This window comes from Nanorana parkeri, unplaced genomic scaffold, assembly GCF_000935625.1.
Source record: "Nanorana parkeri isolate BGI_ZX_2015 unplaced genomic scaffold, ASM93562v1 scaffold537, whole genome shotgun sequence".
In the NCBI taxonomy this organism is placed as follows: Eukaryota; Metazoa; Chordata; class Amphibia; order Anura; family Dicroglossidae; genus Nanorana; species Nanorana parkeri.
The window spans coordinates 577,800-595,517 of NW_017306805.1; the positions used below are offsets into that span (position 1 = coordinate 577,800).

The 17,718-nt window shown below is 43.5% G+C and overlaps 1 protein-coding gene across 2 annotated transcripts in view; it reads left to right on the forward strand.

Annotated features, from left to right (window-relative positions):
* The window catches only part of GNA11 (G protein subunit alpha 11), a 40,467-nt gene that overhangs the window by 21,992 nt on the left and 757 nt on the right, over window positions 1–17,718 (forward strand). For both annotated transcript variants that reach the window (XM_018561683.1, XM_018561682.1), the window contains exons 5-7: window positions 3,811–3,939; window positions 5,296–5,425; window positions 10,342–10,495. In XM_018561683.1, the coding sequence (XP_018417185.1) occupies window positions 3,811–3,939; window positions 5,296–5,425; window positions 10,342–10,495 (413 nt within the window). The remainder of the gene's footprint in view (window positions 1–3,810; window positions 3,940–5,295; window positions 5,426–10,341; window positions 10,496–17,718) is intronic.

A 17,718-nucleotide genomic window follows, 5' to 3' on the forward strand; every position in this document is an offset into this window, starting at 1 on the left:
CTTTACAACAAATAAATTGTGTGTCAGAAGCAATGAAGGAAACTATACAATACAGTTACATGTAACATGGTTCAGCTTGTTTTTATACAGGCTATACAAATTTTCAAGTATTGTCTTAGAACCAGTCAGTCAGGGTAGGACATTTTTGCTTAACAATACCACTTTGTCACGCATTGCAAGCCGGTTTCAGATGACCACATTAGTTGACACAGTTGCAGTATACTTCTTTTTATCTGCTGGACTATTGCCACAGAAAAGTAGCTCATACATTTCTGTGGGTTTTATTTGTGCTTCACCCTCAAAACTAGCTGAAGTGCTCTTAGTATCTATTTCCCCGTCCCCCAATGAACGAGAGAAAATGCATTTTCAGTAGAACAAGCAAGGGAGGTTACTTCCCAACAATGTTTTCACTGCTGTTTTCATTGCTTTTCTTTTTAACTAGTGTCTGAATCTGTCCTTGTTCCAAGCTCCTATGAGCTTTTAGAACAATAAGTGCTCTACAATGGCTATTGCTGAAACAGTGCATCTTTGCCAATGTCAGACCACTTAATATGCCTATACCTGGGTTCTAATCTAAAATTTTCACTATTTACAGGGCCTGCTGAATTATAGCAATAATATAGTATATTCGGATGTTGTGCCAGATCCAAGCAAAAATTTAAAAAAACACCACTAGACTAGTATAGGGCTTGCTTACCTTTTAAGGATTGCTCTGACCAGCAGCTGGAATTCCTCCTTAAATCCCAGTTCTTTCTGACAGGTTCTTCCCTCTGCCCTGTGTTACTGTGACGCTATTCTGCCAAGCCATTGCCGATTGGGTTAGATCCACCAAAAAAGCACTCCCCACTGCAGGAGTAGATAGCGTATGGATCAGATGTCTGGAGCCTTACACTTCAGTTGTGATGTCTTGTTAGAAGCATCTAAACTTGTGTCCCATATGGGTCTGATGTCCATACAGATGCACAGAGCACTTTGGGTGAACTGCTGGGATGCGGATGCTATATCCACGGAGCACCTGGCTTACTTGGTCTTTGACAGATGCCCCCTCTTCGATCCTACCCTTGACAACATCATCAAGGATATTGCAGGATGCCAGAGCATGCATCTGCCTTAGGGTAAAAGCACAATAAAAGGTAAGGTTGATTTCCAGCATTCTCCCCATCTGCTTTTGGAGTGAGACCATCCTGGCTTGCTAAGCTTGATTCTCAGATGGCCCACCTAAGACCTCCTAAGCCCTTCAAAGAGTCTTTCAGTATGAAGGTGCACTAGGAAAAGTGGGGGGATAGTTGCTAATCATGGCGGGTCCTTGGGTAGTTTGCCCTTTAGGCATTCAGGTGGAGAGTGCCTTTACAGGCCTTGCATGCTAATTTCTTGCCCTTCTTACTCTCTTCAGTTGCTTGCTCTTCTTTCCTGTGCCATCGTACAGATGAACAGACCTTCTCCTACCCCCTGAGGGTCTCCTTATCCCAGACCACCTTGTGCTAGTCTAGGGGTAGGCAAACTCCAGCTGTGTAAAAATTACAATCCCATCATGCATCTGCTAGAGACATGCATGTGGCGGTCAGTCTTGCAATGCCTAATGGGATTTGTAGTTTCACTACAGCTGGAGGGCCCTGGTATACCTACCCTTGCTCTAGTCCTTGTGTCAGCTTTAGCTGTGTCCTATCCTGGACACCACTCTTTACTTGTAATTTACTTTCCTTAAGGCACATAAGGTAATTATTGAAACCTGGTGTACCCCTCAGTGTTATCCCTCTCTAGGGGGGCTTCCTAAGCTATCAGGTCGGCTGGGTATTGCTTCAGTTGCTCTTCACCCTAATAGGGCTATGGCCCCACGTTTAAATCTGACACGCCTGATACAAACATCATTGCTCTAGGAAGAATCTGATCTAGTACTTTTTTCTGTTATCCCCATTGTGGGACAATGAGGCAGCCCCCTGGGATGAGAGCACATTTTGGGGGCCTTAGGGGACAACACTTTCCCGACATGTTTAATGCTTGTAAGATCTAGCCAGCTTAATTTCTTGATGAAAGGGTCAACAGCATGTTTTCATCCACTTTCCATGTCATTCCATGGGGGCTCCTTTTTATTGTAGAATCTTGGACACAGAGGCTGCATTCTGGTATCCCAAAAAAGGTGGTTCCTGCAAAATAGTGGGATTCCTCTCTGGTTGTGTCTTTCGCTCAGACACTGTGGGACACTATCTAGGTACTGCTGTGTGTACACCTTCTTGAAGAAACGGGAGTCCTCACTTCAGGAAAGGTGGTCCAGTTCCAGTTGTGGTTGATAGAATGTGTATTTAGTCTTGGCTACACTAATCTCCTTCAAAACATTCCCCTGGAGATCAGTTCTTCCAGCTGCTAGCTTCTGGACATGGGGATAAGGTTCTCAAGTGCACCTCAGATGTTGTGTTGCAGGTGAATGATGTCAAAGGAGGGCCCTATGTCTTCCTTGTCTGTCTGCAGGCAGAACAAACTAGTCCCCTGTTGCAGGTATCCTCTGTCAAGAACAGCAAAATAGTTTTGGCTAAAGTTGGAATTTTCTAAAGTATTGGAAAGACTATATAATGCTAATGGGTTTAGCTTATTCTCAGCTCCATCAGTGTTGCAACTAGGTTTTATAAACTGAGGCATGCTGGGTCGAGGAGTTGGCAGTATAAATTGACAGTATCTGAGTTGCTGTGTTCCTCAATGGACTCCAAGAAACAGATAGGTTTTTATTGCGAAAAGAGGCTCTAGCCCTCCCTCATTGTATCTAAGACAAAATAGTTTTGGCTAGGAATGCACCGAAATTTCATCTGCTGAAACATATTGGCGAAAATGACATCTTTCGGCCAAAATTGCGGTTCATGCCTAGTTTCTCTCCTCCCTGCTGGGTGCTGCTCTGTGTCCCCTCTGACACAGTGCAGTGTCCAGCAGGGGGGGAAGAAACTGGCAGAGGAGGCCGAGTGGTGTGGGGGAGAAGAGCGCTGTGAGCGTGTCACAGGAAGCCAGGCTCTCCTCCCGCACCACCCCCCTCTGCCTCCCCTGACTGACCTGTGGGGGGCGGAGACAACCGTGTGCTGTCACAAGAGCCTGAGCTGGCAGGGGGAGGAGTCAGCTGTCAAAATAGACCGAGCTCTCCTCCCCGCACCCTCCTGTGACAGCGAGTCAGGATGGAGAGCAGTCAGCGTTCAGTGATCGCTGACTGCTTGTAAATAACTGGACATAGTATGAGTTACTATATCCAGTTATGAATAAATAGGAAGTGATCTACATCACTTCCTATTCATTCATAATTGTGTACATAGTAACTCGTACTATATCCACAAGTTATGAATGAACAGGAACACTCAGTATAGAGGATTCCTGTTCATGTATAACGGGATGCAGAAAAAAAGATTAAGAACTCTTGTGTCCTCATTTCCCTTTTAACCCCTTCGTGACTGACGACGTACAGTGTACGTCGCCAGCATCAAAAAAGAGATTATCAGGGGTCTGTTTAGGCCCCTGATATTTTACCAAAGCCCCCAGCAGTAAAGTTAAAAAATAAAAATATTTAATAAAAATAAATACTAAATAGAATATAACATTTTTTTAACATTTTTGGTTTCCACCTGACATTTTTTTATTTCTGTGCACCTCCTAGTTTTGGCTAAAGTTAGACTTTTTAAGGTGTTGAAATGACTAGATATCTGGATTAAATATGGTGGGTTTTTTTCTTTACTCATATGAGTAAATTTTGTTTTTTTGTCAGAAGAAACTTTCATGCTCTTCTTATTTACTGTTGTAGATCTTCCTTTTTTTAATTTGTCTTTTTCTGCTCTCCAGTTACTTGACCGACGTGGATCGTATTTCGAAGCCTGGTTACCTGCCCACACAGCAAGATGTATTGCGTGTCAGAGTGCCAACGACTGGTATCATAGAGTACCCCTTTGACCTGGAAAACATCATCTTTAGGTAAATGCTACATCACGTGCTATTTTGTTTTTCTTTATAAAGTTCGTTGTTTGTGTGTTCTGAACTCTTTAGTGGAATTGAACTTTGGAAGTTGTGCCCAAAAAAATATAGACAAGAGGGCAAAGAGTTAGTCACTGCATTGCATGTGGTGACCCTACAATTTGATCTTTCCTGCATTACTAACTTGCCAAGCCTTGTACTCCACTCTGTCTCTGTGTGTGATACTGTGCGTTAGTCACAAGGAACCGTGCAATCAACTCACAGCATTGGTATGAATGGCCCCTAATATTACACTGCAGATATACAGCTTTGAGGCTGTAGGCTCAGGAGTTCTTAGGCACACTTGCATACCAGGAAGTGCTTTGCTATTTTTTAGTAGGAAATGCAGACAAAAAGGTAGATTTGTATAGTACAGCTTTGGTTGATGTAACATTATTAAATACATGTTTCCTGTAACTTAGCAAAGCTTCACTTTTCTATTTTAAGGGACTTGATTGAAATAAACACCCTAACCCTCTTCCCCTGGCCTTTTCAGAAATTCATGTAATAAAATGTCATACCTCTTTAGATTTTTTTTCTATAGAAATTCTCTATCTTCACCCTTGCACATGTAGCTTCCTACAATATTATATTTGTAGAGAAGAGAGGGCAGAGCGGACGTTTTTTTTTTTTGGGGGGGGGGTTCACTCTTAAAAGCATTTAAGGGCATATTTTGCAAAATATTTAAACAGCAAGACCCCTCTTAATTCATTACAACTACCACTATGCTAGTATTGGGCTGCATTTATTGGCAGTGCACTACACTCATTTTTATTCCCTTTTTTCTTTCCTTAGCGAAAAAAAAGTTTTACAATTTTTGTGTTTTAAATGGGTGGACATATTGATTTTTGTAGCAGTCCTAATAATAAGTACCACAGCAGCTGTTTTTTGGTTGTAGATGTTTCAGGATGCAAGATTTTTCGGTCCCTGAAATGCTCACTTAAGCAGACGGGGCATATACCTCTTTACATACAAGCCTACCTTTTAGTAAATCTGCCTCAGGACCCTGAGCCTTTTCAAAGTTTTATTAAATATGAAACAAGAATTATATTTATGTGCCATTGCTTACTGTGATCAAATGCATTTATATGACTTATGGGTGCTTTTCTATTGTGTGCAGTGTTGGTGCAGCATTCTTATCTGATAAGGTGACAGTTGAATATGTTGACCTTCTAGATCCAGTAATGTAATCTAATAGCTTTTTTATTGTATATTACATTTTTACGTTAAACAGTATATGCCATTTAGGTCATGCCCTGCAGGGAAAACATGCCTAAAGCCATGGCTCTTATTTTTATCACCTGATCTCTTTAACAGAATGGTTGATGTGGGAGGTCAAAGATCTGAGCGGAGGAAGTGGATACACTGCTTTGAGAACGTTACATCCATAATGTTCCTTGTTGCCCTTAGTGAATATGACCAGGTTCTTGTGGAGTCTGATAATGAGGTGAGTATCCTGAATTTTTACCTCTCAAATTAATTTAAAGTGTATGTAAACCCTAACTCTATTTTCCTTTCTCGACCATTATGGGGTGCAGGAATTAGATACTGTTGGGTTTTACTGCTGCTTACAGGAGGACAGTGGTAAACAAAAAAACCATAGGACCCAGGACAACCCCTCCTCTACATACCATGCCTCCAGGTTTTGTCTAGTGTCTTAGAAGGATGGACATCTTTTTTCAGCTCTGCTGAGAAAAGTTTAACCAGTTTTTCCCTAACATTTCTTCAATTTCTCCATTAAATTGATGTGGTTCAAGATCCCTTGCCACACTGCTGCTCGAGTTGATCTTTACATGGCAGCAATCCAGATTGTACTTTCCTCAGTTTAGCATTGTAGTCTCATGCCCAGACCCCGCTAGACTGGATGTTGCAGCGTTAGCTTGGAAGTGCCCTTCAGGCACTGGGCTCTGCTTGTTGTAATTTCCAGGTATCAAGTACTGGTAAAGGTTAGCCTAGGAATGCTTTACAGGTACATAGCTGTAGCTGTTGACATTCCCTCAGTTCTTACCCTGTATCTAAAGGCTCACTTTGTTGGTCATGCCCTATCATAAGGACCTTCTGGTCGGAGGTTACTTCCTTCCTGGAGGATAGCCTGAGTTTCCCCAATATCTGCAATCCTGCGTTCTGCCTCCTCGGTCTGGCGAATTGCCATTGGCCTTGAGTGCTCAGACACTACTCCGCCTCCTTTTATTTTACGCCAGGAAGAACATTCTCCTGGTCTGGGGTAGCCCGAAAGTTCCGTCCCTGAGTGACTGGAAAAGATTGGTCAATCAGGCATTGCCCCTCTATAAACTTACATATGAGCAGCGGGGCAACCCAATGCGTTTTGCTCGCATCTGGGATCTGTGGCTGTCCTCATTTACCACTACTGTGGGTATGAGGTGAGGTTCTAAAGACATGATCATCTTTTAGACTAATGGCCTTTTTTGTACTCCTGGAAGTGTTTCATACTCAATTGATTACAAGTGGCTACGTCCAATTTCCCACACTGTATGCTGCCTGTGTTTTGGAGGTTAGCTCCCATGTACTGGATTATGTAACCTTGTAAATCGTGAAATGTATGTGTGTATCGCATCATTTGCCCTGGTTATGTTGACCCGGTTGTTGTATGTGTTGACTGTATGGTATAGATGTATTTTGTATGTGTCTGACACGGAAAAAAAGAAAAAGACTCAATAAACAGTATCTTTTTAAAAAAAGGCTCACTTTGTTGAGTAGGCTAATCGACCTTGCTATTTGCACCATTTGGGTATCTTTTGAATTGTCTTAATATTGTTGGTTTCTCCACAGGAGGGGTTAACCCTGAGCACTGACAAAATCTGCTGGTTGTAGTGTCTCACCTGCGTTACACAATCTCATTCCTGCCATTTACACGACGACGCCCATTTTCTGTGCTGACCTGATCCGTACGCTCCTGCACTAAAAATGCATCCTAATGTGTTTTATGGGCTACAGTTCTCACGTGCGCAGTCCGTTCAGGTTACGACAGAAAAATAATGCATGTCACATTTTGTACGGTCAGGGACCGGAAACACAAAACACGTCAAAAACGCACTGCACTGCAGCTAACATACCGATTCCCCACTCCAGCAAAAAAAAAATAAGTTTTTTATACCTGGAACGCATCATAAACGCGGCCAAAACGCACTGCATCAGTAGCACCGCAGATCAGGACCTGATATCATGTGAACAGGCCCTTGGAGTAGATGAAGCATCATCCTGCTCCTGCTCCTGCTTTGTGGAGAGTGCCAAGATGAGCCTAGTTGCATTACTGCCACCCAGTCGCAACATGTCTGCATGTAGTTGAGGAGGGGACAGGCCCGCTGCTACAGGAGACCCCCAGCCCCCACTCTTAATGGTCCAGGGATGTTTACTGTGTACCATCCAAGGGCACAGACATCTGAATTCTGGAACCCAGTAGACTTGTGTGCCGTCAAAAAATTTGTTCTGTTTCGTTTCGGAATATCCGTTATTTCGTATTTCGTAACTGAACTCGATTCGGATTCGTACGAAATACGAAATTTCGTTAGTGAACCCAGTGACCCTATGTATAAAAGGTCTACCTCATTAGAATCTTGCTTTAGTTGCAGCCGAGTCCCCTAACGTGTTGTCAGGGGACTTTACTGCAGTCACACAAGACTTTGATAAGACGTCTTGATAAAGATCAATAACTGATATCCCAGAGGCCTAAGAACAAGCAGGGCCCCTGGTCGCAGTAACCATCTCAGACTCAAAGTCCCCATAGTCCTTCTCTGACGAGGCTAGTTTCTCCTGCTGGTCGCCTTCATCACCTCAGACCTACAAGAAGTTGTTTCAGCCCTTATTAATGCAGAATGCACTACGTTGTGGTTGGGGGAACAACCTTATATCTCCAATCTTGGGTCTTCCAGAGCCCCTACAGTTATGAAGACCTTTACACTATACATTCTATTTGAAGTGTTCCTCTGTGTGCGGACTGGAAGCACTGTGAAGGGTCCCTGAACCCTGTTTTGGAACTGTTCTCCTTAGACCAGCAGAGGATGGGCTCTTGGGTAATAAGGATCACACTGACCAGCAACTGGAATCCCCTATTTAATCCCAGTTCCCTCCTGGAAGCTTTTGTCCTGTGCTCTGTGTTGGCTGTTGCTCTAATCTGTCATACCTTACCAGAATGGGTTGGATTAAAACAAAAACCCTTTCCACTGCTGTGTAGCTACGTGTGATGCTCTGGCCAGCGTCCGGCCCAGCTCACTGATGTCACGGGTTGCCAGGAGCTGAGCGGGACACTATCTGGTGTCCCACGCAGCTCCTGGCAACTAGTGACATCAGTGAGCTGGGCGGGGTGCCAGACAGATCCAAAACAAAGTGGTACACCATTTCTTGGAGTACAGTACAAGGACATAGGACCCTACCCCCTATGTCCTCTATTGCGTGCTAATATAATGAAGATTTCTTGCAGTGGGAGGGGTTATATGCGGGCCCTCACAGTATCCAATCACCTGATAATATCTGCATATTACCCCAGTCATCTTTGAATCTGCTTGTGTACTGTACTCCCAAAAATGGATTTTACTGAAAAGTCAAAAATCCTATATTTTTTTTTTCCCTTATGATTTCCATGCCAGGTGTTTGACATTTTCCCACTATGACTCGGGGGTGTGGAATTCCTATCGCCCTATGCCTCAAGCAGAGCTGAATGTACATTGTGGAGCTGCCGCCGTTTGTTTACTACAAGTGGTCTGATCAGACCACTTGTATTTGAGCAGCGGCGATCGTTTCTGCCCGCACCCCCAGCTTTGATATTGCAGCCGCCATTCCATGGTGGTAGCCAGAATTCTCTTACACACACACAATGTGCATTAAGGCTGGGTTCACACTTGGGTGTTCGTAATATGCGTGTTCGACGCGCGTTTCGGGCTGCGCAGTAGCGCGATTTGTGGTCAATGAAACATGTGACAAAAGCACGTTTACGAGGGCTATCCAGCTGTATCCTAATGGATACGAGCGGAAAATACATCCCAACGAAGCTCCTGTATTTCTTTGGGCGTAGGGCGTTTTTCAGCGCGTTCCTACACGCTGAAATACGCCCTGGTGGGAACCATGCCCATAGGAAATAATGGAATTTCACTTGCTGGGCGTTTTGCAGCGCGTCGATCAGCACTATAAAACGCCCAGGTGTGAACCAGGCCTAAAGGGTAAGTTCATTTTCCCAGGTAATATGGAAAAATAAAAATTACCAGATGAAATCTGGTCCCGTCTCTCCCAAACCGCCACCCCCCCTGGCTATACTTAGCTTTCGGCGAACAATCCCTCCCCTTCGCCAGTATGGGTGTACTATCTGTCCCCCGTACTGCTGTCCAGCGCAGTCCTCCCCTATGCATTTTGAATTTCACTCGCAAATTGCAAGCACTAATTGGTCAACGTGGTCAGATGACTGCGCTGACCAGTGAGAAGCGCTATTTAGCACAGTCAAATATGTTTTGATTAGGGGTGCACCGATACTAGTATCAGTGCGATAGGGTATTTGGGCAAGTACTCGTACTCACCCAAATACTCCAATACCTTCCCCGATATTGGAACTTACGGCCAGTTGAAAATTTCCTCTCACTGGCAGCGCCGTAGGGCAACATGGAGCCAGCTTCCCGTACAATCAGGAAGCCGTGCGGCAGGTAATGACCCGCCTCCTGGTTTTCTGATTGGCCGGGAAGCCGGCTCCTTGCTGATTGGCTGGAAAGCCGGCTTCCTGGCCAATCAGCATCGAGCCAGTTTCCCGGTCAATCAGGAAGCCGGGTGGCGAGTAATGACCTGATTGACCGGGAAGCACGTTTCCCGGCCAATCACAATCAAGCAGGCCAAACAACATGGAGCCGGCTTCCGTGGCAATCAGGAACCTGGGCGGGATGTCATTACCCGCTGCCCGGCGGGTTTACCAGGGAAGCCTGCTCCATGCCAGCGGAAGCACCAGTATTAGTATTCGGTGTCGGTGAGATCCGAAAGCAAAAAATCGGTACTCGATACCGAAAAACCGGTATTGGTGCATCCTTAGTTTTGATTAAAACCTATTTTTTTGTATTGGGACAAGTAGATTGTCATGAAGGACAAGTAGATTTAGCCCCCGCTTTAGCCCTTGGAGAAGTTGTTTTTTTTTTACATTTCCACACCCCTGTGACTGCTGTGAGGGATATTTGCATACAACCTTCGCTGGTTTTGGCGTTTCCTCTTCTAAAGCTTACCATGTTGCACTGCTTGACCTTGTTCATTAGTCTGATAATAACAAAAATAGAACCATTTCTTCCTTTCTTCTTACTGCATCTTATTCATCTAGGATCACTGCTCACATAGAAGAACTTCATTGTAGTTATATTTGTGGTGTTTTCTCTGTAGAACCGAATGGAGGAGAGCAAGGCTCTTTTCAGGACGATTATCACGTACCCCTGGTTCCAGAATTCTTCTGTAATCCTATTTCTCAATAAGAAGGACCTTCTTGAAGACAAGATCGTGTACTCTCATCTTGTAGATTACTTTCCGGAGTTTGATGGTTAGTATTTTATGAATTAATTCACTTCTTCGAACAAATTGACATATAACAGTTTAAATACAAGAAAGATTTTATCACTGTCCTTGTTTTCCATTAAATTGAACTAGTGTCAGCTTTGAAACTTACATGAGTCATGCAAGGGTGGCACAACAAACTGCCTGCAAATACCTTTAATTGTAGTCATCATTTGGACTGCATGCACTCCGAAACTGAAATCCTCTAGTTTTTCTTTGACTTTTTCTAATTGTGATGTTTATCGATAGGTGGAATTAATTTAAATGTATTTTTTAATGAAAACTTGAGTTTTATAAACCCTTGCACTAATGTCATGTGAAATAAACAATTTCAACTGCCACCATTTTATTCTACAAGGTCTCTTCTTTCAGGAAATATATGCTTCTGGAGGGTTTAAGTAATCTTTAGACTTCATTTGTGCAGAAAACGCAAAACGGGGTCTGGCCGCCAACAGTTTAAGGCCCTTTTCTGGGGATTTTTAAAAATTATTTTCTGGAACTAAGTAGGTGTGGCCTTCTGTAGACATAATTTGTCCCTGACAAATTAGTTAAACTTAAATTTACCATCTGTTTCATTTGAGTTTTGTTCCTGCCTATTTAAAGGTCTATGGCAGTTTTTAAAACTGAACTATGGGCAATGCCCAAAACATTTTCTGCCCATATCCATGGCAGCGCTGACAAACCGGTTTTAGATCCAATTACCCCTAGCTGACAGGAACCAAAAGGGTTAAACAAGGCATAACCCTCTCCATAAAAGCCCCTCCTCCTGCTGACTTCCCCAGTCTTTTTTTGTTCCTGTCCCCCCTAGGGCAGGGTTGTTTGTATATTACTGAGAAGTTTTCTTTCTTAACCAACTGCTTGATTTCGTATGGCCTCAGGAGAGTTAAGCCTCTCTTCCCCTGGGAAGTCTCCAAAACTCGGCCCCGTGCAAAGCTGTCCCCTTGGGGAAGGGCAATTTTTGTTTCCATGAGAGACTTTGCGGGGCAGAGACGGAATAGATCTTCCTTTCCTGTGAGTAACATCACAAAGAAACTCATGAAAGAGGAATGGGATAAGCCAGAACGAAGAATGGGTGCAAAGGGAAGATTCTCCCACCTCTATCCTATCAGTGACGCAGACTCCAATACTTGGCATACAGCTCCCAAGGTAGATGCGGCAGTAATACGGTTGGAAAAGCATACCGCCTTGGCTGTCGATAACGCAGGTTTCCTTAAGGATCCGATGGACCCCTTCAGCCTGCGGTGGCCTTATCTTCAGTATCAAGAACTTCTAAATTGTGGATAGAAGATCTGGAAGAAGATATTAAGAAGAGAGTGAGTAGACATAGTGTCCTGGATAGGATACACGATATGAAATTGGCAGCTGATTTCTCTACAGGAGCCGCGGATGATCTGCTTCACCATCATTAACACCTATCAAACATCGGGAGTCTCCCCACCAGAAGGCATCAGGGCTCACTCCACAAGGGCCGTGTCCTCATGGGCAGCAGCAGCTGGAGTTTCGGCGGGTCAAATTTGCAGGGTAGCAACATGGGCATCTAAGTCTACCTTTTGTTAGGCATTATCGACTGGACGTCAGGGCTGCCGTGAATGACCACGAGTCGACTAATGGAGTACATGGAGTCGACTAATACGTTTATTTTTGGCATTCAATGATGTTTGTCTATGGATTTTGTTCCCACCCTTCTGCTTGGGTAATCCACGTTTGTCAGCGCTGCCATGGATATGGCCAGGAAAACTGAAAATGTAATCATATTTACCGTAATTTTCTTTTCCTGGTTATACTCCATGGCAGCGCTGGGCTCCCACCCTATGGAGTTTTTAACTTGTTACTAGACAGGGGAAGTCAGCAGGACTAGGGGCTTTTATGGAGAGGGTTATGCCTTGTTTAACCCTTTTGGTTCCTGTCAGCTAGGGGTAATTGGATCTAAAACCCGTTTGTCAGCGCTGCCATGGAGTATAACCAGGAAAAGAAAATTACGGTAAGTATGATTTAAATTTTCCGTTATCTCCACTGCACCCTTTCCATGTGTGGAGCATTCAGTTGAAGGAATGTTAAAATGACCTCTTTCTATAAGGAGATATTCTGTGTATTCCCTAAAACGTCATCACAAGGCTCCTTAGTTTCCTCAGCATTGGCAGGTGCAGGTAGATGTGGTGCTGTGAGCAGGACTTTAAGTGGGTTTGCGGGTAGTGACAGGAGGAAAAGAACTCCCCTGTCATTCCTAGTAAATCAGCTAGTAATGTAATGGTGCCAGAGGTAGACTATTCACACTCACTTCCCTGTTGCTTTATAGTAAATTCTATATTTTACATAATATTTTTCATAACCGAGCCGGCACAAACAAACTTTTTCGTTAAACTGAAGTTTTACTGCTGCCTCTAAGATCTCATCTGCTGTATCTTCAGTGCTCCTGGAAACATTGTCTGCCTGAATTACTGAACAAGGATCGAGGCTTAGGAAAGCAGAGTAAAGAGGGGCACAGTAGGGCAGATTGAAAGTCTGAAGCCTCTCTCACTACTGTCAGTGTCTAGAGCTCCTAGACAGCTATTTGCTGCAGGTGGTGATCAGAAGATTGAAAGTGTATTTCCACTTTTGCAGTCAAAATTGACAAAAACCCCACTAATTTTTGTGTTGCTATTCACACAGCATGTCTAAAAAAAATATATATTTTTAATATTTTCTACCTTTTTAGATATCTCTTTTGCAGGCCTCTGCAAGCTTTTCTCTCAATTTCAGGATAATGGGAAACTGTCTGACCTAATAGAAAGCCTTAGGACAGCCTGAGATCCCCCTTATTAACATACATTGTCTTCGGGGCTTTAAAGGAGAACTATGGGGTTAAGTCTTTTCCCCATAGTTCTCCTTAGGGTAACGGGAGGACACAAACTAGCGCTGGCGGATCGGAGCGGGGAGGGGGGAATACAGCCCCTCCCCTGTCACGGCAGAGAGCCGTGACAGGATCGAGAGGTGAGCGAACGCCGGTATATGTTCGCTCACCTCCCGATCTACTGAGCCGACCTGTGACAGTCTCATTGTCCCAGGTCGGCTAGAACTATGAGGTGAGTGAAAATCACTCTCCTCATAGTTCTCCTTTTAATTCTGTTAGGACAGACAGTACTGCTCATTTGGTTTACAAGTGATAATTAAATCTGCCAGGACAGTACAGACAGGGTTAGTTATAAGAAACTAATCTCCCCCCAATCCTCTCAGACAGTGAGAACTAATCAGGATTTTACAGTCCTAGAACTAGCTGAAAACCTAAAAAAAATTAAAATCTACAGCTTACATTTTTAGGAGTTATGCGGTGTGATTGGGAACATGTAACAAATATAAAGCAGGTGTTATCCCAGTTTGGGTGCAAAAGTGGAAATACACTTGAAGCCATGAAGTCTGCTTCACTGAATCATCATACTTTGCTGTCTATGTTCAGAGCTCCTAGGCAGGAGTTGCAGGATGTTGATCAGTGGATTATAGTTAAGGGAAGCATAGAAAAGCACAGCAGGCAGACAGGAAGCCTTCTCCATAAAAGGAGAACTTTGAGGTGACCGTTTTTTACTCACCTCATAGTTCTAGCCGACCTGTGACAATGAGACTGTCACAGGTCGGCTCAGTAGATCGAGAAGTGAGCGAACACATACCCGCGTTTGCTCACCTCTCGATCCTGTCACAGCTCTCTGTCGTGACGGGGTAGGTGCTGGATTCCCCCCTCCGTTCGGCCAGCGCTGATCGGACGGGGGAGGGGGCGGGTACAGCTGGCTCTGCCTCTAGATAGGCAGAGCTAGCTGTCATTCACGCAGCTGGGCGGATCCAGACATAATTGTCGGGATCCGCTTCAGCTGCGGCGTCTCAGTATACCGCGAGCAGTAGCTCGCGGTGTACTGTGGCGTCTCAGTATACCGTGAGCTGTAGCTCGCGGTATACTGAGCTTAGGGTGACGGGAGGATGCTAGTTTGAATCCTCCCGTTACCCTAAGGAGAACTATGGGGAAAAGCCTTAACCCAATAGTTCTCCTTTAAAGCCTTATACTTGACTGGCCATGTTCAGAGGAGGCAGGAGTTGCAGGACACTGATCAGTGGATTAAAGTTCAGGGGAGCAGAGAGAAGCACAGCATGGCAGGCAGCATCTCTACGCCACTAAAACCTAACACCACTGTCAGTTGCCTCAGCTTCTAGGCAGAGACTGCATTACGCTGATCAAGGCAGAGCAAGGTGGAGAGAGTTGCAGTAAACTCAGCATTAACAGCTAGGATCTTTCTGGTCCCATCCCAGCATTACAGCTGCCTAATTAGAATTACTGGGTGTGTGGTGAGGAGACTGATCACCCAGCATATAGTTAGCAGGCTGAGGTTACCTGTCTCCACAACAGGCAAAAGCAGGCAGCAACAACTCTGAATGCAAGCTTTCATCCATGTAATTGGGCCATTTTAGTACCAGCCATAAGGTAAAGAATTTGTGCAACTTTCATAATCACTGGTAGATTCCAGAGCTTCTTGCATTGCCATTTATAGTCATTTCTATTCAACCCCTCAGGATTCCATTGTGCATCTGAAATCTTGTTAAGACATGGACATACTGTAGTTGATGAACACCCCTCTCCTAATTTGTATAGATTTAATGTAGGTTATGTTCAGCCATTACCTGTACTCTGCTTTTTTTTTTTCTCTGTCTCCCTGGTAATACACAACTGGATTCTCCTGACATACTTAAAATGATCCCAGGCCAGTGAGTGTAAAGTTAACTTAACACAGATCTTTCTCTGAGAATCACAGGCACAGAGAGATCTGCTTGAGCTCATTTGCACTTTCAGGTTCCACTGAGTTTCTTATTCCCATTTCAGTCATAGAGTATACACTTTAAAAGAACAGAGAGAAGTCATTAAAATTATATTAAAGTCAAAAGGATTTTAAGCTATTTCAAATGCTGATTTATATCACTTACAATGGAATCAGCTGGTTCCCTATATCCTGTTTTATGGTGGCTTCTTCCATTGTAGGGTCCTAAAGAGCCACCCTTGTGTGTTCTAGTAAGCTGTATGTGTCTCTACAAACACACAGGCACAGACAGGCCAACCTCTCCTGCTTCCTGCTCCCCCCCTCTTCCTTCCTTTTCCAAGCTAGTATATTGACAGCTGCTGAAGACGGTGCTGTCTCTTTTCATCTTGTACTGGACAAGAAGTTTAGGGAAGCAGAGCTGAGAGAGTTGGAGCCAGCTGTTCAGAACCATGATAACTAAGTGGGCAAAATGTGAAAAATGTTTTGCTGGGCAATGTATATTTGTTTGATCTGAATTAGTGAAAAAATTGAGCGTTTAATGCTACTTTAAGTGATACAAGATTTGCAATAATAGCTACTTTCTTTGCTCACAGACTTTAGGATTAACCGCTAAATGCCCTGACCTTCATCTGCAATTAAACCAATTACATCACAACCAGCAACATGCAAATCTTGCCTTGTGGGGCCTTTTTACAGTCTTTTGTTTCAATCATTTTTGTTCAAGCTTTGTATAGTGATATCTAACAATAAACTGTATTAAGGAAAAAGTATAATCCAAACATGGCACAGAAGTAAATGGAACATAGTCATTGTAAATGATAAACCAGAAAGGTAAAGAGTATAACCTACTGGGTCTACAAGTATATTAGAAATACAAGTATCTGAGTTGTATAGAAATTGTAGTGAAGATATATGTACCTTCATCATTGAAAGGGGGTAACATTTGTGGGGAAAGGATGGGAGAAAGGGACGGGGGGAGGGTAGTATAGGAAGTGTTATGACCAAGGAGGTTAGCAAGACAAGTCTTCACCGATCGTGTTTTTAGTAGTTATACTTCCAGTAGGGAGCAATCGAAGTTTGCGGGCAGAAAGTGGTTGATCCAGGAATCCCAAATTCTATATAATTCAGGAAATAATCCCTTTGATTCACAGTAAACTGTTTGTAAAACCTGCATTGGTGGACATGCAAATTCAGTTCATCAAACAGGATACAAGGTTCTTCATCCTTTGCAATGGTTTAACCACCGGGAAAACATGTGAAACATATCTCAGATTTAGTGGAAGGCTTTTAATTACGGATGGCTTCCCAGGGATTCATTGAGAGGGGGCAACCTAACAAGGTGAAAATGAGATAACCCTCTAAGTATAGGCTAATGGAGGGTTTGCTGTTATATTCTGGGTCTGTCTGTGTTCCACATATAGTGAAGGATACTATTCTGTTGAATTTGAAGGACATGGGAGAGTATAGGAAGTGGAAGTACACAAAAAGATATAACAATTTAGGTTGTTAGTTGGTCATTTTGACTGCAATAATATTCCCAGCCAAGAGATGGGATATTTTTTTTTTCCTATTCTGTTAATGGTTTTTGTAAATCATATTGTATTGTATAATTTAGATATGTTGATACCTAGGTATGGGAGGCAAAATGCCAACCACTGATCATCATAGGATTGTTGGAGATTTTGAACGAGGTCAGGGAAAAGGGAAACATCTAAGGCTTGGATTTTTGTTAGTTTACATGAAGACCTGAAACATTGGCAAAATTCCGTAATAGGCCAAAGAGTTTGGGTAGAGGGATAATGGGGTTAGAGGGGATCATTATGTTGTCCGCTGGGAGGAGCCACACTTTTCTGTGCAGTGATGGTCTCTTCTTCCTATGACATACTAATAGGGAGATGTGTAAAGCCTATGCCCTCTTAGCTATTCAGCTAGAAGATCTGAAACCCATTAACTTTTGGTGTTGAATCAGTTTTTATTAGTATTTTTAACAGTTCCATTCAGTATCAAAACTCAAGAAGAGTACAAAAAGTACAACCAGTACAAATACAAAGAAGACATCAGGCTACATGAATATATGCATTGAGCCATGGCGTTCTGGTACGATCATTCAAGCGTCGGTGGTGAAGGTGACCTAAATTCGGTCACACAATACGTAAAGCTAAGGCATTTCTAGGTTATGTATAATTTCACCATAGAGAGGAACAACACCCCTATGACTATATTTACATAATAGATCTGGTGGGTGTCACCAGTGCGTGTTCAGACATTGTAGCTCTTGTCAACACTGTCCGGTACCTTCTCTGAACCAACATTTTAAACATCCTGATATGTCAGGAAAGTTGTAGAAAGGGAGGGGAACATAAAGAGGAAAACTAATAGAGGAGGGAAATGTGGAAGAAAGAGAGAGGGGAATGGAGGGGAGGGGATTAGGGGG